At 37.3% G+C, this 22,215-nt stretch overlaps 1 protein-coding gene across 6 annotated transcripts in view; it reads left to right on the plus strand.

Moving 5' to 3' along the window:
- The window catches only part of PHACTR2 (phosphatase and actin regulator 2), a 230,057-nt gene that overhangs the window by 198,964 nt on the left and 8,878 nt on the right, over positions 1-22,215 (plus strand). For all 6 annotated transcript variants that reach the window (XM_033097869.1, XM_033097894.1, XM_033097904.1 and 3 more), the window contains 4 exons: positions 2,058-2,113; positions 7,037-7,098; positions 9,827-9,964; positions 19,510-19,586. In XM_033097869.1, coding sequence (XP_032953760.1) covers positions 2,058-2,113; positions 7,037-7,098; positions 9,827-9,964; positions 19,510-19,586 — 333 coding nt within the window. The remainder of the gene's footprint in view (positions 1-2,057; positions 2,114-7,036; positions 7,099-9,826; positions 9,965-19,509; positions 19,587-22,215) is intronic.

Raw genomic sequence — 22,215 nt, forward strand, 5'->3', positions numbered from 1 at the left:
AGTGTGGGTGTTTTGGGGGCGGATTGGGAGGGGACTCCCACATCCCAGGTCTAACCATCCAACCAGAACAACACCTCTTCTGTCTGTCTTATATATGATTCCAGCCCAACCTCCCAAAGTCTGTAAGTACACACATAAAAAATTTTAACAGGGCAAGGTTTTTTTTGTCTTATAAATATGTAAATTTCACAGAATTGTTTTTCTACCAACGTGACACCTCCAATCAGTTATTCAAAGATAAATAAACTGTTTTACCTGTTATGCCTCAGAGAAATCCATGTCAAGTGAAAAAGACAGAATTATGTATTGCATGATGGGGTCACGTGACAAGCACAAACTTCTCAGTCAAGTGAACTGGGTATGAATCTTGGCTGTAGCAGTCAGTAGCATTTTATCATTGACAAGTGAATTAATCTCTCATTTGCTCATCTGTAAAATGGGAACTGACTGCTACCTTGGCGAATTGTTTTAAGGAATTCAAAACAATGTAAGTTAAGCACGTAGCACAGTACCTGGGACTTTAAAAGTATGAACTAGGAGAGCTATGATTATTATCTTTATAACTACCTGTGTGTTAAGTGCTTGAAAAGGTGTGTTATCTATGTATAACTACCGTATAAGGGCAAAGAACCAGGAGATTTTAATTCTTACTTGCAGGACAAGTCAAACACCCACCTTTAAGGTACTCTTTTAATCATTTGTAAGATATCAGTAGCTGGAGGGGAGAAAGTCATTCTAGAGGGAGGAAACTCCATAAACAAAGGCAGGATGATGTATTTGGGGGATGACATATTACAGATACATAGTACATCATACCTGGGTACACCATAGCAAAGTCTGGCTGACATAGATGTTCACTGGGGTTTTTTTGGATTCAATTACTTACGTTAATTTCAAAGTAGCTCTGATGAAAATTAAACTTTCAAAAAAATTTTAACGAGATATTTCAAATGTCATGGATTTCAATCCTTCTAACCATTTCTGTCACAGCCATAAAAATTTAGAATTAATAGTATCTATGTTAAAATTACCTTTCATGTATATTAGTTTACTTTGCACAAACTCAGCCTACATCCAGAGGAAGTTTTTATCTGTGATTAACAACAAATTAATAATGGAAACAAGTCTAATAACAAAGTTATAAAAGGTTATTAGGACATTCAGCTATTGTGTACAAATAGTTAGCTACTAATCACAAATGGCCTGGTTTGTCTTAAAGGCAGATGGGCGGGGCCTTATGTATCTCAAGATAACTGTATATATTGGAAATTCATGTGAGGTCACAAAAACAGTATTTCACTTAAAACACTATGCAGTATAGATTGCTCATCTCCTGAGTTGATAGAAGCTCTCAAGCAGCAGCCTTTCTTTAGATCCTAATGGCTGTATATTAGTGAGGGAAAAGGTGAAGCTGTTTTAACAGAGACTAAAAAGTACAGTGGTACAAACTGGCCCTTTCGCATGTTTATTTCTTTTTCACATGATAGTTTAGAGGTAAGTGTGCTACCCAGCTTGGCTGGGGAGCAGTGCTCCTTGCAGTCAGTCAGGCGCCCAGGTTCCTTCCGTCTTGTGGCTCTTCCATGCCCATAGTTGTTCTCATGTACATGATCCACGCTGGCCCACATGACCATGTTTAAGTGCTAGCCTGCAGAAGAAGGAAAGAGAGAGAAGGGAACATACATCCAGTTATTTTAAGGGTAAAAAGTGGAAGTTACAAACACTACTACTGCTCACTTCCCACTGTAAGTACTTGGTGGGAGTACTTACACCTAACTGCTCTGGAGGCAGAAATCTGTGGCTGGGGGGCTACAAATAAAGCTCATGGTTTCTGTTTCTGAAAGGAAGAAAGGAGAGTGGATACTGGGGGGTAGTTGGCAATGTCAGCCACAATCTCTAGTCTCCAAACTAATGGAAAGGAGACTTTTTATTTTGTAGGTTTAAAAGTGGATTTTTGTTTCTCAAAACATGAAAATATATAGCTTTGTTTGTTTTATTTTGTGTCCCCTACTAAGGGTACCTTGTTTGTAACCTGCAATATATCCTTTTTGTCATCGTAGGAGACTTAGCCAGAGGCCCACAACAGAAGAATTAGAACAAAGAAATATCCTAAAACGTGAGTATCCCGTGTTATACTGTGATTCCTTGTGTAACCATTAACAAGCTCCCTCTAGAGACTATCCACTTATCAGTACAAAACCATAATCTATTTATTCACAAATGATTGATATGGCCCATTTATATCACATTTTTATGTCATCATTTATGTAATTTAAAAAATAATTTCTAGAAGTTTGTATTTCATTTTATGGCTTTCAGCCTAATATCCTCCAGACCAGAGTCATGATTGTGACAATTGTTTTTAAAAAAGATGAAATATATTCCATGTATTCTTTCACCCAGATACTAAATAAAAGAAAATGCTCTCGTCTGCTTGCAAATACATGTCAAAGAAAAGGCCAAAGAATACACAAAGAAATAAATCAAACATTCCTATATTATTAATAATGCAGTTTGTTGCCAGGTTTAACAAATGACTCAATTTAACACAATTAGGGTAAAAGGAATTTTTCAGTCCATTTCATTTTCCTTTGTTATGATAGCTCTGTTTTGCTCTTGAGTTATTAATAATTTCTCAGCACGTACGGAGTTCTCCATTCATTTTCCTAACTTTATTTTCCCATTCTGTTTTTCCCTCTATTTTTTTTCTACTTTACTTTTCATTCACCAATCCAGTCATATTAAAATTATTGAAGTTCATATGTTAAAGCTATAAAACCAAAGGATGCACAGTTTGTCGTGCTACAGTGTATCAGTGTGGTTACTAACCACAGTGAGTTAAGCAATGGATATTTTTAAATTGAGCCACTGTAGTTTTATATATTATTAACCCAGTTTCAAAAGAGCTTTTTGTTGTATGATGGGCAGAACGCCGGATAACCTACAATAGTCATGACCCACTGGTGTTCAGGAAATCTTTTTCAACCAAGCTTTGAGAGTCAATTTGTCCTGTCTGGATGATTCCTGTTCTCCAATCTGAGTTGTTTTTCTTTCCTGAGGGAAAGAAGAGTTTTAATAGCAAATTTATACTCCGGTTGCTATTACTACGACAACCCAACAATGAGGACTGAACAGTCTAGGGGATATTTTTCCTTGGAATATTTTTTTCTATTTGTGAACATAAATGGAACCCAAGAAAGGACTTAAGTGACCATCATTGTGTGTCAGTGTGTACAAGAGCCACTTTGGAGAGGGACAAAGGGCTAGAAAAGAAAAAAATGTTTTAGCTTTCTGAAATCGGATCTAATTTCGGCAACCAAACAAAACCAAAAAAGGCTCATGGCGTTTGATAATAGATTCCTGGGAAATATTTGTTGAATTAACTTGTAGCTATGCTCAAATGTGTACCATAAGCTCCTAAAACATTATTTCCTATTGGATGCCTGATGCGACACCTAGGGAAAAAGGAAGAGCAAATTCTGGGTAATTCTTTCCTTCTCCTGTGAGACAAATAGTGCTAAACCACATTGGTGTTTGGTTATTTGAGGAACTGTTTCATAGATCTAGAAATGTATCGCACATTGATCTTAAGTGCTGTGCTGGCTTTCATACCTCATTTTCTTGGAGGTTCAGGAAAGAGTGAAACGCCAAAGTCAACTTCAGATTTGACTTCAGCCCTTATTTACTTCCTTTTCAGTTTGTTTAAGCATGCTTTTTCTGGAAACAAAAGACACATTTCCAGTCTGGGGAGGCAGATAACTGGCTTATGATCTCCTGACATAATATTGTATGGCCAAGGGAAGCAGAAAAGAGCACTGGTGGAGGCCATCCAGAGCATTCTGCCGAGCAGTCCCAGGGAACCGAATGGCATAGCTTATGATACTTTATTCAGCCCTTTTTTTGCTTCTGGGTTCTTCCACATCGATTGCTGTTGTTTGTTTGTGTATTTCATCACCAGTTTTTGTTCGAAAGCAATTTGATTCTCTACTTGTAGAAAAGTCTATGTGTGACATGGGATGGTTTTTTTAAGGACACTTACTTTAACTAGGTCATCTTTCCTCGACACATTAGGGAAGTTATTCACAGCATTAAATACTCGGCAGTTCTCAAACCCCCACCCATCACTAGTTGAATGCACGTGAGTCCAACGGCAGTCAATGCTAAAGCTCCTCGCTTTAACTGGAAACCACAGGACACATTGTATTTCGTAGCATTATCCCCAGTATCACAGCTTACTTGATTTCTTCCTGTTTTAGTGCATCTAACATTTTAAAATACGTAAAACGTTATATTCAACTGTGCATTTTAAAACCAGTTCCTTAAAATTGTTAAAATAGAAAGCACGTATTGGTGCTTGAAAGGTCAACTTTTGCTTATCAGGAAAAGTGATGTATAGGGAACATTTTTTTTTTCAGGACAGGGATAAACAATAAAGATCCTCTCATACTATTTAGTTGTGACTGTAATTCCAGCTATAGCTTCTACAGGGAAAAAATGTATTAAGCCATTGAGTTCTGCATGTATTTTCCCCCAATATTTTATTATGAAATTTTTTAACCTACAGAAAAATTGAAAGAATTTTACAGTAAACACTCAAATATTTATATTCTACCATTAGCATCTACTTTATCACATCTTGCTTTATCACATATCTGTCCATCCATTGATTTATCTTTGTGTGTGTGTGTTGGCAGGGAGGGGGGATTCATTTAAAAGTAGGTTTATAAATGTATTTTCATTTGTTAAAAACACCCATACAGAAACATGTAAAATAACAAAAAGAGAGGAACCCACAAATAATGTGTGGCCTTTTTTAACCCCATTTTATCTGAATTGATGATTCTAGAATGTACCACTCTCATTGGTTGGTCTTTCAGTGCTTTTTCCCCTCTTCTTTTAGCTCATCCACAAAATGCTCTGGGCAGTGTTCTCTAGCTAGGCAGCTTTCCTGAGTGCACACCCTGTTAAACCTCATGTATTGCTTGTGTGTTTATGGCAAATGCTTCCTGTGGCTATTCTGAAATATCCGCCTCTCTCTGCTCTGAGGAGAGTTACTGAGGGCAAGATTTGTCAATGAGCCATGTCGTTTCCCTTATGAATATTCCTCCAGTCTGTTTAAACTGACCAGAAAGGTTTGCATCCTACTTTATAATTAGTCCTCTAATAAATCAACAAAAGAAGGAAACATTTAAAAAGCTCAGTGAATTTTTTAAACTAAGTTTAAGGTTTAATCTTGACTCTTCGTTAGAGATTTTACAATGACTATTAAGAGTCAGAGGAACAGTCATATTGGCTTTCCTCCAGCTTCTTTAGAAGCACAATTTCAAAAGTGGGAAATGTAAGGAAGTCAGCTCCTGATGTTAAAAAAGAATTCCTAAATGGTAAAATCCTGTTTGTTTTGCTCCCCTAACTGCAAATGGCCCTTCTTTTTTTTTAAACATCACTGGCTGTCACCTAATTGCGTAGTATGCTTATTTTAATAAGGCAAAATTATCTAATATTCCCTTCAAGAAAACGATATTTTGTGTATTTCATGAAAATTGGAGCGTTTGTTAGATTTGAGTCGTATTAGATAGCCTTTTTTTTTTGTCTTTAAAAATGTAGCATAATCACTGCATAGGAAAAGTTGACTGAAATATTTAGAGGATTATGTTTTCCTTTTTATTAGTAATATCATCAAACTAGGGCTGGCCTTGTAAAGCCCTAGTTTGAATCACATGAAGCACAAGTTTGATGTTTGTCTGTTATGTATAATTTACAAACCATGTGCCTTATCCAATTAATATAAGGTAATTACTTGATCCTAAGGATGTATATTAAGGATATGAAATGATACCTACAGTATTTTCATAGAAAGAAATCTGAATTATAACCAGGTTTGTTTGACACTAGCAGGAACTTAATGAAAGCATACTAACTAGTTATTTCTTGTCTTGCAGGGTAATTTCAGTTTATGTTCACTCTTTGTCTAAATAATCGAAGAACATACAAACTTTTCCCTGTCCAGATAAGGAAAATTAATAGAGATTTAGCATAGATGTAAATATTGCATATGCTGGTATTTTATTCATGATAAAAATAATCTTAATGGTAAGAAGTCTATTTGAATTTTAAAAATAATTATTTTTTCATAGAGAAGACTTTTCTTTTCATCATTTTGGTTGAGCCTTTCTTATAGAGAGATTTTTTTCCTTCAATAGACTTCATAACAGCGGTCTCTAAAAGATACTTTTTCGTAAGCCTTGGTACCCAAGGACTAAAATCTGTGCTCACTTACTGAACAAATGATGAGCTACAGGAAGGAACAAAGAGAAATTCATCAAATAAGCAACCATTAAAACCTGGAAGTGGTGTTTATTTCTTTTAAAATTCTGTACATTTTTCTCTTAGTCCCATCTGTTGGACAGCATTCATTTAAGTTGGCCATTAAATTGCACTACTTGGTGAAGTACTAGAGAAAAAGAAGACTTTAGAAAGTCAAAGTCACAAGAAAATAAATCATCTTCACTAACAGTATACCATAACCCTATTCAGAATCTTCTGGTTTGACAGCAAAGTCCAAAGAAATGATTACCTTCTGCTTCTGTGGAACTCAGACATGCATCAGATGGTTCTAATTTGTTCTTTTTGATATGTCTCAGGTTTTCACATGATGGCCAAATCCAGAAGTAAATTTTTATCTGAGTTCTGTTAAACTGTGCTTATAAGCTCACGAGATGATCTGCAGCAAAAGACTTTTGCCAGAATATGGGCACTCTTGTGGTTTTTTTCAGAATAAAATAAGCAGTCAAGAAGCAAAAAGATTTACAATTAGTAATAAACCAGCCCTATAAGGAAAAAAAATTTATGTATACACACACACACACATTAATGATTGATCTTGCTGCAAAATCTTTTGACAGCTTTCTAAAGATGTTGGTGGAATGTTTGATCAATATCTGTTAGAGTCAAATAATTATGGCCTGATCTAACTTTCTGATTATAAAATCATTTATAGTAACTGTCTTCATGCCTTCTCTCCCTTCCCATTAATAAACAGAAAAGAATGAAGAAGAAGAACAAGAAGCAAAAATGGAACTTAAACGCAGACTCAGCAGAAAGGTGATGAAATTGTGACTGTGAATGATCATGTGTGTTTTGAGATGTGCTTCATTTTTTCAATGCCAGTCAGCTCTCTACATGTAAATCTGATATTTAGGAATAATTATTTCTTTCTGTTAGTCTACTAAGTGATCATAGACTTTAAAATCAATGTAATGCATACAGTGTAAATTATGTTTATATTTATAATTGCATATGTTAATTTTGATGTTGATAATCAAAGTTTTAAAGTGCATTTAATGATTATGAAAATAACCTGTTTGAAAAAATTATTAAATGCAAAATTTGCCACTATTCCAGATCTGAGCTGGGTGAGTAAGTTTTTATGTGAACTTGATCATCCAGCCTGCCTACACTGCAGTGCTGCGCAAATTGACAAAAGGCTTACCTCGTACAGTTGTTTCCTCCCATTTATGAAAATATAAATCTGATACCAGGGCTATCTCTTTTTTCTGCAAGTGTCAAAATAATAATGGTCTTTAGAAAAATTAAGCACTGTCAGAGTTTATGTTTCATTATAAATCCTTGTTCAGTAATTCTTCAAGTATACCTTTCACACCCTGGATAAGGCAGGATAAGTAGAGTACGTATGACATCTGCAGTGAAGTGTGTGGCCTGACCCATATTTATCTGGGCTGGCTGGAGAGTCCACAGCAAAAGCCTTCTAAGGCAGATAGAAGAAACACTCTGTATGTACCCATGAAAGAGTTGGAGACTGTATTTTGAGGTTTTGTTTTTGATTTTTAGGGGGGAAAAATAAACCCTTAATTCATCCTTTTCTATCTCAAAGACCCTAAATATCAAATAATGATCAAGCTGAAAAAGGCTCTGTAAACTGAATTTTTAGAGATGGTTCTTCAAGCCTTCAGTGGCTGTTAAGTTTCCAGCTAAGCAGTAGTGCCCACCTCATTGCTCTAGGCTGACCCCAGCTATGCATTTATGTAGTCTTTCCTCAATCCAGTTGGACCGTTCCAGGAGGCAACAGAACCTGTCCTTCCTCCTGTCCCTATTTGCCCCCACTCTACGGAGCTCCCTGCCATAGGTGCAGGGCAGCCTGTAGCACTAGTAGCTATCCTGTGCCTGGAACAGTCCCCAAGGGCAAGACTGGATGGAGAAGTTCTCATCTGTGTGGCCATCAGTCACTTTCCTTTCGGCCAGTCCCCAGAGGCAAGCGTTTCTCCACCTCCTTAACCCCACCTGCCCTGAAGAGGCAGTAAGAAGCTAGTGGTATAGTTTGGACAGCAACTGAGAGCATAAGAGAACCATGTAGATTATTCTTTGTCCATTGCCTACCAAGACTTTATGAAGCTAGAAGGAGCTGCAGTTGCCATATCCCAGCTCACGTGGCCTCAGGGTGTAGACCCAGGCTTCTAAGAGGCGTTGAATGCCTTAAATGTTAGAACGTTGACTTAGTTCAGCCTTTGGTTTTACTCAAGAGGAAACTGAGGCCCAGGAAAGAGTGTGTTTTTGACCACAATACATTTTTTTGTGATTGTGCTTAATTTCCTCAAAAATTGAGCCTGTGCAAATGAGGAACACCTCCCAAGAGGGCCACTTAGATAATGGATAGTCTGGCTATATGCAGAGTACATCGTATATGGAGAGAAAAGATACTGAAAATGGAACCCAAGGGTAAAACAGAGGCCTGGGTCTACCTCCCTGACAATACTATGACACCTACCAACTGAGAAAGGCCACAAAAGAGTGAACCTCAATAACAGAGTAGGTGATGCCTGTCAAACAGGGGGACATGTTTCTTTGGTCTCTCAGAACCATCTCTGTCTCATTCTTAGACTTGAGAAAGGACCGAGCAAATAGATGGTGATGGAAGGAGAACTGACTCTGGGTGGTGAACACACAATGGGATTTATAGATGATGTAATACAGAATTGTACACCTGAAATCTATGTAATTTTACTAACAATTGTCACCCCAATGAATAAAAAAAAAGAAAGGACCGAGAAAGGAAAGCAAACATACCCAGGGCTAGGAAAATTAAATGTAACTATGAATTTGAATTTGACGAAGACGACTGGAAGAATCCACGTTATTAGAAGTACCTTAAAGGTTGCAGTTGATTTTGAGTAGTTGGGGCCCCACTGAAGTGCAGTTCTCCATCAAGTCCCCCTCCTTGTTCCTGCTCCCGCTTTTCTGGCCAAGTGTAAATGTCAAATCTGGGCCTGGGTCCTTAGCCTCTCATGGAAGACTGCTGTAGGCATGCCCTTCACTAGATCAATTTTTTGTCATACCTCTGGCCATTTCTGAATATACAGGTTTAATAAAATAGGAAATGAGATCTTTTATTCTCATTTCTAACAGTTGCAGGGATTTTTGTCTTGATAATTCAATCCCCAAACCAGCCATCCTATATCTGGCTTTCTATTGTGTCTGTGTGGCTTCACATTCCCTGCGTCAGGGATGACAGGTGCCTTTATCACAACAGGCAAGTTGGGGAAAATAGCATCATACACATGGTTGCCAAAGTCTGTGACCTATCTAACAGTGATGATTTTTATAGTCTCAAAATTAGGGCACATTTCTTCCTAGATCTCATTAGAACCTCCCAAGATGCTGCTGCCTTTTCTCTTTTTTCTTTTTCTTTTTTTTTTTTTAATATCTGGAAGTGACCTTATTTAACCATAACTTTGAATTTCTCTATAGAAAACTTGCCACCATGAGGCTGTAAATGATTTACTGAACTCGTCCTTTTGTCCCTATTCAACTGCAGCTCAGCCTGAGACCCACAGTGGCAGAGCTACAAGCTCGAAGGATCCTGCGGTTTAACGAATATGTGGAAGTCACCGATTCTCCCGACTACGATCGCAGGGCTGACAAGCCCTGGGCCAGGTTGACACCTGCAGACAAGGCAAGAACTCCAGTGGCCGTAGCCATGGTTTCATTTATTGTTGATTTTATTGCTTTTCTAAAAGCTCCAGTACTCACTTATCCCCACTCAGTCATTCTAGGAAGCTAGATATGACCAAATATCCCAACAATTTTTTATCTTTGATTATTTAATCCACTTATGTGATAGATTTAGTAGTATGAATGTATAATAGTTCTTTCAACTAAGTCTCAGAAAAAAACTAGTTCTTAGTTACCATGTGACCTGCCTGCATTCAAACCTGAACATGGGGAGGTGGGTAGAGCAGGGCTTTCCCTCAGCCATGATTTATTCTTACTCTTAGAAAATATAACTTATATCCAATTGTTATTTTAAAGGGGTATACTAACAGTGGGAAAGGTATTGATCTATATCAAGGTCGCCACACATTTTCTGTAAACGGTCAGAGAGTAACTAACTGTTTTAGGCTTTGTGGGCAATGGAGTCTTCGTTGCAATGGCTCAGTTCTGCCACTGTAGTATGAAAGCAGACATAGACAAGTTTGTAAGTAAATGGATAAATATGTGTTCCAAAAAAATCTTTATTTAGTAAAACAGATAGATAGGTCAGATTTGACCTACAGGTCATGGTTTACCAACCTCTAATCTATATCATGGCTTACTGTGCAGAAAAACTGAAATATAGAGAGGATTCTACCATGGAGAAAGACTAATTATTTTATGAGTGCTATTGTTCCATAGCCAAAGAATTTTGCCAACCATTTGTTTTTAAATTCCTCACATGAGGGTCCCAAAAAATGATTTCTAATTTTTGTCTCTCAGCAAAATATAGTGTTGAATAAATACATATCACACCCAGTCTTAATGCTAGAACTAGGTATTTAATTGCACTCTGTGCTGGCACGTTTTAATAGGAGGCTTCATTCTGTAAAGCACCTACTATGTGTTAAGCACATATCTTTCCATTTATTTGTGTATTCTTCAGTTTCTTTCGTTAATGCCCTTTATTTTTCCAGTGTACAGGTTTTTCACGTCCTTCATTAAATTTATTCTTTAGGTATGTTATTCTCTTTGGTGCAATTGTAATGAGATTGTTTTCTTAATTTCTCTTTCTGATAGTTTGTTATTAGTGTTAGAAATGCAACAGATTTTTATATATTGATTTTGTATCCTACAACTTTAGTGAATTTGTTTATCAGTTCTAACAGTTTTTTGGTGGAGTCTTTAAGGTTTCCTATATATAATATCAGGTTATCTGAAAATAGTGACAGTTTTACTTCTTCCTTTCCAGTTTAGGTGCCTTTTATTTCTTTTACTTGCCTACTTTCTCTGGCTAGGACTTCCAATACAGTATTGAATAAAAGTGATGAGAGTGGGCAGGTTATCTTGTTCCTGATCTTAGAGGAAGAGCTTTTCACTGTTAAATATGAGGTTAGCTGTGGGTTTGTCACATATGGCCTTTATTCTGTTGCAGTATGCGCCTTTTATACCCAAATGTAGTAACTACAAATATGATCTCTTTTTCTGGGAGTTTTTTTTGTTTTTGGTTTTAGATTTCCATATATAAGTAAGATCATACAGCATTTGTCTTTCTCTATCTTACTATACTTAACACAATGCCCTCAAGCCATTGATTGTGTGTATTTAAAAAAAATTCTTCCCATACCAAAATCATACATGTATTCCCCTGTACTGTTTTCTAAAATGTTTATAGTTTTCCTTTCGCATTTAAGTTCTTAATTTACAGAGAATTAACACTTTTAGAAAGCATGAGATACGCCTTTAGCTTTGCTGACCATCTCTAGTATATGTTTGTTTTCTGTGTTGTTATTTGCTCTTTTATCTTCTTCCTCCCAATTTTTGAAACTTTATTTGGCTTTTATTTTCTAATGTAAGATGGACTGTCTAGATCATTAACTTTCATTTTTTCTTATTTTCTGATGTAAGCACTGAAGGCCTCAATGACCCTGTATGTCAGTAGTTCTCAATGTTGGCTACACATTGCAATCGCCAGAGGAGGTTTAAAAATGCTGATACCTGGATCTCACCTCCAAAGATCCTGATTTAATTGGTTTGGGGTATGACCTTTATGCATTGGAATTTTTATTGTATGTGGTCAGTAATTATAAATGTCCCATATATCCTTGAAAACAATGTGTGTTGTACAGTTTTGGGGTATGGTATTCTACATATGCTGAAAGATCAAACTTGTAAGTCTCACTCAGATTTCTGTATCCTTACTCGTTTATTGGGTTTTGTTTTTTTTTTTGTGCGCAGGAGGTTTGTTTTGGGGGGATTTTTGTTGTTATTTGTTTGGTTGGTTTTTTTTTTTTTTTTTTTTTTTTTTTTTTTGTCTGTTGCTTGATCTGTCAGGTACCAAGAGAGATATTTTAAATCACCCACTACATTTATGGGTTTTTTTTCCTTCTTATAATTTTGATTCATATATTCTGAGGTTGTGTCAATAGATGTATAAACGTTTAGAATAATTACATGTTCCTGATGAAACCTTTATTATGAGACTCCATTTCAGGAAATGCTTTTGATTGTAAAGCCTGCTTTATCTGATACTATTTTAAAACTAGATTATCAAGATGAGTTATTTTAAACCACCTTAGCACTTTGACTCAGGGTATAAACCCATTTGAGGGCTGACTTATGGATTCAAATTCTCAGGGTAAATTTCATCCTCTCACCTTCACCCAACATGCATTTTTTTTTTCTACACTTCGGGAGTCAGAAATTCTATTTCACCCTTACAGTGAGGATATACCTCAGGATAACGTGTGAGCCCCACGTTACGGCAGGAGGATCATTCATTAGACTTCCCACCTTGGACGTGTTTTGTCCCTGGTGTTCAGTATCTCACCAGGCTATGAAAATGACTGCTTGAAGTCAACAGGTTAACACAACAAATGCCCTCCAGGTCAAAGCCAGTTTCATTGCTCTGCTTATCTTATTTCTCTGGGCTTCATCTTCATTTGTTTTTCTTTTTGTCAAAGTATTTTTTCTCTTTTTACCAGCTGATCAGTACATTTAAGATGATTGTTAAATGTTAAGTTCAGCATTTTCGTTATTTTTCAATAAAAGGACTACTCAGGGCACCTGGTGTACCATTTTGCAAGTAGTGTTAGGTTGGTGCAAAAGTAATTGCGGTTTTTGCAATTTTTTTTTTTAAACTTTTAAACCGCAATTACTTTTGCACCAACCAAATAGTATACACCTTTATGCCAGTTTTCTTCCTTCTTCCCTTCCTTTTAGTTGTAAGTAGACTTTTAGTCACACGCCTTTCACTTAGTGACTCCTCATTTACCCTACTCCAGTCACCATTTCTGTGCAGTGAACCATTCCAAAACTAGTGGCTGAAAACAACAACTATTTTGTTATGTCTTACTGATTTTGTAGGTTGGGGATTTAGTCAGGGACAGCAAGGCGATTCTTCTGCTCTTCATGATGTTGATGGAGGTCGCTCAGTGTTACTCAGCTGACAAATTGGTTGCTCTGGCGTGTCTGAGATGACTTCACATGACTGGTGTCTTGGTGAAGGTGGCTCAGAGTCTGGACTTAGCTTGGGCTAGCCACCAAAGCACCTATATGTGACCTCTTCAGCACAGTGGCGTCCGAGTTATCAGACTTCTTACATGGTGGCTGGCTTTCTCCAGACAAGTGCCCCAAGAGAGCCAGTAAGAGATGCATGGCTTTTTTTGACCAGCCAGAGAAGGCGCCGAACCTCACTTCTACCACATTCTGTTAGTTACAGGCAGGTCATAAGGTCAGCCCACAATCAGGGGAGGTGAATTATTTTCTACTTCTTGATGGTGTATGGCAAGATTATGTTTTAGAAGAACGTGTGAGCTAGAGGTATTATTGCTGCCATCTTTGGAAAATACAATTTGCCACACCCACCATTCTCAGCTCTCTTGTTACTCAAATGTTGAACTTCAGAAAGGTAGGTGGGGTGGCCAGGTAAATGAGTAAAAATCACAGCAGGTACAAAGTATGCAAGCAGTGAGAGTCTAAACCACCCTCAGATGGAAACTAAATTTTCCCTACCCTAGACTTAGTCCTTCCTGACTCTTGTCTGTTGTTGGCAGGTAAAGCTTGTCCATCTCTAGCTATAACAGAGAGGATTTTTCTTTTGAATTTTGAATTTTATGTGGAAACAAAAATAGATTCTTGTGCTGGATTTCTAGGCTACAGAGGAGCTGTGTGTGGTCAGATTTTCTTCTGCAGGCTTAGTGTCTATTCACAAGTACTTGAAAGGCATACGATTTTCGTCATCTTCCCTACAGGTCAAACCTGAGCCCCAGAGCACAGACAGCGTCTTTCCTACTCAAATATGAGTCTTGTTCTCTCCCTCCGACATTGTCTCCTTTCTCCTGAGACTTTTTAAGGTCTAAAGAACAGCATTTTTAGAACTGGATTGGTTTTGTGGTATTTTTTTTCCTTTGACGAAAAATAAGAATAATTTCTTATAGGTTGAAAAAAACGTGTACTTTTTAAGATAGAAAATAGAAAAAAATGCAGCAATTTAAAATGCTGTTAATGTATAATTGTACATACACAAGTGACACGGAATAGTCAGTGAAAATCAGAATATTCAAGAATACAGAAGGAAAATAAGAATTGTAATGCATATCAATGCATGGTATTTTTAATACTTTCTAAAAATATTGTTTTCTCCCTAACAGTGAAAAAATAGTTTCCTCTAGATGTTAAAAGATGAGTATAATGAAATATTACTCGTTGCCCATAGATACTAAAACTATTAATGGTCTTAATGTATATTTTATTTTGGAATTAAAATAACATATGCTACTTATTATAAGAAGTATTCTGGGTTTCTGTTTCTTTTTACCTTAAAATAAAGCATTTTGTAATTTATACTGATCATATTCAAACTTTGTAATGTATTTTATTAAGTTAATTGGTATAAAAATCTGCAATTTAGTTTTCATGTATAAAAAAATAAAAAGTTTTATTTTTTTAACTTTTGAACTATATATCCCCCCAAAAAAACTATTGAAAGTAAATATTTCCACCTCTGCTTAGTAGTATTTTCTTAGCCCCACTAAGATACCATGTTGCCTTTTAAAAAGTCTTTTGAACTTCAATCATAGAGAAAAGAATCAGTAGCCAATAAGTCAATAGCCAATCAGTGCCCATTCTATGAAAACACGGTGCTGGGTGCTGTGAGGAACCTCACAGATCTGATAGTCTTGTTAAACTGCCCAAATTGGGAAAGAGACGTGGTGGTAAAAATGTCTTGTTCATTGTGAATTTGATTGAGCTTAATTAACCTTTAAAATACAGTTTTCAATTTTAGAAACAGATATACATACAATAAGATATAGATGCCCTATATCTATATCTGTGCTGAAGTAGAGAAAGAGCCCTATGTTGACAGGTGGATTTAGAGAAGGCCATCAACTTGGCCTGAAGACTGAGACTCACACTGCCATCTCTCTAGGGCAGGCTATGGAAGCTCCATGATAGAGAGGGGAAGATAGGCTTTGGAGTAGTTACATGTGGGTTTCACTCCAGACTTGGCCACTGGGTAGTTATTTGATATTGGCCAAGTCATTTAACCTGAGTTTCCACACTAATAAAGTAGAGCCGATTATATGTATCTTGAGAATAAGGTGGATTATCTGTCAAGTTCCAGCTCATCAGTAAATGGTAGCTCTTACCAGTATGACACTCATGGTCAGGCTTGATAATCTAAACTTTGTTGTCCATTGGTGACATTCTCACTATTCATTGAAGTTTGCAATCCAGTCTAAAATTATCCAGTGAAAGAGAATCCAGAATTTTGAGATGCTACTTGGAGTTGTCCAACAGGTTACTCAGTAATCATTTATTAAAACTCTTACAATACATTAAGTATTATCTTAGTCACAGTGGCCATAAAGATGAATAGAACATATTATCCTCCCAGGAACACCTGTCTACACAGGTCCCAGAAAAGACTGAGGTTTTAATTCTGTATGAAGATATTCTTTGGCCTCTTCATGGTTGCCCTGGCAGCAGGAGAGTACACTTACCTACCTATGCCGTTGAGCTGGAGTAGTCAAGGATCTCTTCTGTTCTCCATCACATTTTTATCAAAAAAATAAACAATGACATCAAAATGATGGAAATTCTAATTAATCTTACCTTCACAGTTCATGTTATTTGAGAAGGCAGCAACGCCCATATTTTAAACAAATCACCTGTTCCGTCTGGCCAGGGTAACCCCTGAGCTGAGTGGCAGGGATTAAGCAGACTTTCCATCACCACTCATCACTAGTCAATTTTAAACTTACTTTCAGTCATTTTTGTTTCCTTTTCCCTCTCTATAATTCTCATGGTACCAAAAAATACTACATATTTGGTTTCAGTGCTACCTCCTGGGTGCTTGTTTTGTTTCAATCTTAGAAATACCTAGTTTCGGCTCTGTTACTTCCCTTTGTTCCAACCCAATGCACTAGGGCTCCAATCCCTCTACATCAACCTACCTTTCTATCCCACATCTTTCAACAAAATCAGTCCCATTTACAGTTACGTGAAGAGTTATTAGGCCTAAAATCTGGTCTTCTTTATAAAGGAGAGAGTTAAGATGATTGTACATGTTTGTCACTAACATAAAGGGTCTTATTTACTTTTTTTCCTTCTCATAACACTCTCAGAAAACCTTCTCTGTAGATAGTAAGAGGAAGTAACTTTTGGAATGTTAAGTGTGGTCATTCTTCAGTTAATTTTTAAAATGAGTATTGTATTTCTATAATTGCCTATATTTACATCTGGCTGATACATTTCTTCAAGCAACTAGTTCAATAATTTCACAACCCATTCATTGCCTCCGACTCATCATCTCTCATTACAAACCAGCACACACAACATGGAGATCTGAGGCATTCATCTGGGTGACTTAGGCTCTGAAGCTCATTTTACTGTAAAGAGTGGAGGTCTTGAAGTAAGAAGGCCTATGCATGAGCCCCATCTTTGTCCCTTAATGTCCGTTTGATATCTAGCAGGTCACTCAATATCCATATTATCATATATAAGATGAAAGTCTTGGAATAGTGTTCGGGTTATCAACTGCTTTGTAGCAAACCACCCCCAAGCTTTAATGACTTAAGACAACCATCTTATTTTGCTCACAATTTTGTGAGTTAGGAATTCGGGAAGGGCTCAGCTTGGCGGTTTATTTCTGATCCATATGGCATAGTAAGATGGTGCCTGGGTTTAGAGAATCTATTTCCATAATGGCTTCTTCACTAACTTGTTGCTCCTTGGCCTCTCTCTGTACCCACTTGGTACCTCATCCTCCAGCACCTCTGCTTGTACCCTGGGTCTCTCAAGAGTGTGGTTTCCTGTGAAGCTAGGCACATTTTTTACATGGCAGCTTGCTTCAAGGAGAAGGAAGCAAAAGATGCTAGCCCAGTTAACGGCTGCATTCGGGATTGGCACAGCCTCACTTCTGCTGGGTTCTGTTGTTCAAAGCAGTCACAGGACTCACCCAGATCCACGGTTGGAAAGATAGACTCCATCTCTTGACAAGGGAATGGCAAGGTTACATTGCAGATGAGCATGCAGGATACGCCCATAAATATTGAACTGGTTCTCCTTGGCAAAAGTGTATGTATATGTACATGGTCATTAAGTGAATTGTAAATGTCACTAATATAACGGATGTGTAGCATACAATCAGAAATAAACGATACAGTGCTTTTTTTGTAGATTCCATATCCCAATTAATTCTCAAAGAATGCTTTCATTGATTTTGGCCAGACTCTTAGATCGGCAGCCAACCTACTGTTGAGAATAAGGACTTTGCCTTATTTGTCTTTGAGTCTCCTTCAGTGACATTTTCTGCTTGCACATAGTAGACTCTCTATAAATAAAAATGAAAGAGTTGTTAGTCACAGTCACAAACTTAAATTTAACTCATTTTTTGAAAGCCTCACAATAATGACATTTTATTGAATACTTACAGTGTCCAGTGTACAAAGCACTTTCAAATATGCTCTTAATTGATTCTCATAATATTGTAAGGAATTTTCATGCCCATTTTCCAGATGGGAAAACAGGTAATTCACTGAGGGTCACACTGCTGGTGAAGGCATAGGTGAAGACTAGCATCTATGACTTCTGACTCTGAGTGGACTACTTTCCACTTTCTCTACTGAAACCTTTCATTCAGAGGAGAATTTAAAATGAACATAGAGACAGGATTCTCTGCCACAATCCATATTAAAATACCTCCTTTCAAAGAAGACTTTTTGATAAATGTCACTGGGCCATTCATATGGAGCATCTTTGCTATTTCAGCTCCTGGTTCTAGCTACCAATTTTTATAGTGACTAAACCAACGTGTATCCTCTCTGTGGATCGCACTTGTGTGCCAATATGTATAGTTTTATCACAGGGGACTCAGGCCAAAACATCTATCTCTCTGCTTGCTTCATCTCTTCCAAAAATCAATAGCAAGAATTATTGCCACAGTTTGCAGCCACAGGCTCCCCATAGAAACTACCCGGGCTGAGGAATATATTTGAGGAGACGAGGCAATCTGTGACAACAAGATTTAAATATAACATTGAAAGGGGTGTTGAGAGAAAGCTTGTATATTGCAGAGTGACAGCTAGTAATGGGAGAAAGCCAGAGAGAGGCCTCAGGGCTTCCCTCTGTCTTTTCACTTTTGTAATATTAATCATTTTCCCTCCACAAAGTAGATTTTCTTGTCTCTCAGTGAAGTAATTCTCTGTGGTTTGTAATGGCATTCTGTGTTTTGGCTGAAGAGTCCATTTTTCAAAGAGATTATGGAGCTGTTTTAATTAGTATTTTTAAATTTACATGAGGAAACTATTCTTTGTAGAAAAATTAGGAAATAAAGATAAGCACAAAGATGAAATCAAAAACCATCTGTGATCCAGCCATTACTGTTAATAGATAAGTAATGTTAACATTTTGATGAGTATCTCAGCTTTTCAACCTGATGGACATAAGCATCTCTTCAAACCCCAACACTTACATGGCATGAATTATGTGTTCGGCAAATAGAATAGTAATAACATTCTATTTGATATTTTCTTTGAGTGGCTTTAAGTGCTTTGCTAGTATTTTTTATTCTGATTGTCTTTAGTTTCAGTATTAAAGAATGAATCACTGATGCCTTCTCAGTAGCTCTGTGGCAGCTAGTCAGAGCTATGTAGCGCCATGGGTGGTGTTAAATGCAGAACTTTAATAGGAAAATGATATCGTTTCCCAGAAAATTTCGTGACCTGCACTATCCTTGTGGTCATTGGTGGTGTGGGGGAGAGGTCGTGACTCATCAGACCCCAGGATAAGTTTAACAAAGGCCTCTCTCCGCTTAGTCAATGATACTTGAAGGAAATCTATCCTGGTTTTAGTTTGGGTAAAGCCTGATACTACATTTATCATACCTTTCCTTACCTGATAGAATTTAGGAACCCCTTTTTCCAAGACGTTTCTTGAAAGAAGGTCTGCTTCATTGATGCGGAATATGCCCAGGAAATATGTGACCTAAGTAACAATTCTGTTTATCTAATTTTTCCTATTTAGGCAGCAATAAGGAAAGAACTAAATGAGTTTAAAAGCACAGAAATGGAAGTTCATGAAGAGAGTCGACAGTTTACAAGGTAGGTACACAAAATGCAGTTTAGCATATTAAAAATGATTGTCTTGGCGTAGAATTAACCCCTGGTCGTTTGCAGAATGTAAAAGTATTTACAAGACTCTACAAGAATGAGAAAAGATTTATTGAAAATCAAAAAGAGAGAGAGAGAGTTCTGGCAAAGGGAAGTTTTGCCAGGGCAGAGCCCAATCGGGACAGCTGTGGAGACAGAGTGGTAAGAGAGATACTGGCAGAAGTTTGCCAGGGCGGAGTACGATGGAGACAGCTGCACCGATGGGAAGGAGTGCTGGGGTTTTATATTTTTCTATGCAGGATGTATGTAGGGTGCTTGTCAGCTTGCTGTGGTGGGGAGCGGGGGTGCTGCCATTATAATTGTCTTCTCCTGGGAACTGTCCTGTTCTCATCTGTGATGGATGTCAGCTTGCAGGGAGTTGCTGTTGCGATTGGAGACTATTCTATTCCTACCTATGACGGCTGTAAGGTGATTGTCAGCCTTGTCAGCTTGCAGGTGTAGTGCTAGCCAGGGGATTCAGAGCCAAGTGGTTAATGTGTAGCTCAGTCCTGTTATCTCTTTGCCTGTCCCGTCCTGCCAGCTCACAAACCCACTCCTATTAACTTTTTACTTGTCTCGTCAGTGATTAAGATGGTAAATTTTATGTTATGTGTATTTTACCACAATTAAAATTTTTTTAAAAAATACGGTTTAGAACAGACAACAGTATGGTGGTTACCGGGGGGAAATGGGATGGGGGAAGGATAAAGAGGGTAAAGGGGGTCACATATATGGTGAAGAAATGAGACTAGACTTTGGGTGGTGAGCACACAATGCAGTATACAGATGATGTATCATCAGATTGTACACTTACAACTTACATAATAGTTATTAACTAATGTCACCGCAATAAGTGTAATTTAATAAAATGCACTTTACCATAACACCATCTAATGAACACTGAATCATGCTGAAGGGTGCTGTTCTGGTTTCTTTACTTGGTTTTATTTTCTAGGCCAGAAGACAAGTGCCAGCATCATTTATTCTCCTCTTGAAGAGACTTAGTTGAAGTTTTATGCCCAGAACAGATGGTGAGAGCCAATGTGGGCACATATGTGTCTGCTTTGAGCTCACAGTAGTTATAACTTAAGATAGAAACTCAATTTTCCAAAGACATAACTTAGAATAGGAATCCAATTTTTACTGGTGCCACAGATCATCATAAACCAAAAGAGCCCTGAGTGATTATGTAGTCTGAGCCCCACACTTCATAGGTGTTCTGTGTATTTCTCACGGGTTCACGTGCTTTGCCTTTCTATAACAGGTGTGTTCCTAGAAATTTGCAGGCCAAGCAAATCTTTAAATACTGAGTTGTTAAAAAGCATACCAGGGCAGAGGATTACATGAAGAAGACCATGGTAGGTCTTTGTGGAAAACAAATACTGATCCCCTAGGCTGGAAACAGCTTCTGTAAGGCTGTACGTCATGATGCTACCTTTTCAGCAGTGGTTACTGTTCATGGTGGTGTTCCATACTGGGGACCATGTCACATGATAAAAGAAGCAGTGGCTTAACTTCCTGACTTAATAGCAGATCTCTTCCCTGAAACGCATGGGGCTTGCATTGCTCCATACCTATTGCTCCTATAATAATAATACCTGGTCTGCACAAGAAACTCACCATTTCTCCTAGAGATATTTCTTATTTGTTTCCTCCTATATCGTGTTTATTTGTAAATGCATGTAGTACTTTGAGACATCCTAAATGTATAGATTTGTGTTTGTTTGAAGGCTTCATAATGTTTTCTTGGACCTATCATCACATGCCCATATCAAGCCGGACCTATTTGTCCACTCTTTTTTTCTCTTCCACTTCCGGGGTCAGGAAAAGTTCATACTAATATCTGATACCTGTGGTCACACTTCTCTAGTAAAGTTGATCATAATAAGGTGGCTGGATATTTATGATGACATCGAGCTGGCTGGGCCCTCCGGGCAACTAGCAAGATGGCAAGTGTTTGTGTCATTGAATCCTGAACCCTGAAATGCACCCAACCCAGGATTTGTCATTCAGGGTAGTTTTACTTCTGAGTAACTTTCCTAGAAATCGTAGTGTCTGGTTACCTCACTTGATAGCAGTATATGAAGACTAAATTATAATAAAAAATAATCAAAATTTTAAAATGGCTTTTTATGGAAGTAAGTCCTCATTTTATGAGAAATAAACATTTATACTGAAAGAGGTTCTTTTCTGTTGTACACTATGAACAAGTAAAAAAATAATAGGATGCAGGGAGAAGAAAAGTTCATATCTTTTTTATATATGTATTTTTAAGTGTACAAATAATATAGTCTAATAAAGCATTCAAACAGTACAAAAATCTATTAAATAGTAGTGAAAATTCCCTTCACTCCTTTACCCAACTTCATTCCCATTCTCACCGGTAACCACTGGTAAAAGGTCAGTGTAGATCCTTCTAGACATTTTTTCTGTGCATTTACAAACGTGTGTGTGTGTGTGTGTGTGTGACATGTATACATTTATGTACACCTTCTTAGTCACACACAAAACAACATCTAGAAAATCTTTCCATATTAGTATGTCTCATTCATTTAAATGACTCTATAGCATTTCATAGGTA

The sequence above is a fragment of the Rhinolophus ferrumequinum genome, chromosome 3 (genome assembly GCF_004115265.2).
Source record: "Rhinolophus ferrumequinum isolate MPI-CBG mRhiFer1 chromosome 3, mRhiFer1_v1.p, whole genome shotgun sequence".
In the NCBI taxonomy this organism is placed as follows: Eukaryota; Metazoa; Chordata; class Mammalia; order Chiroptera; family Rhinolophidae; genus Rhinolophus; species Rhinolophus ferrumequinum.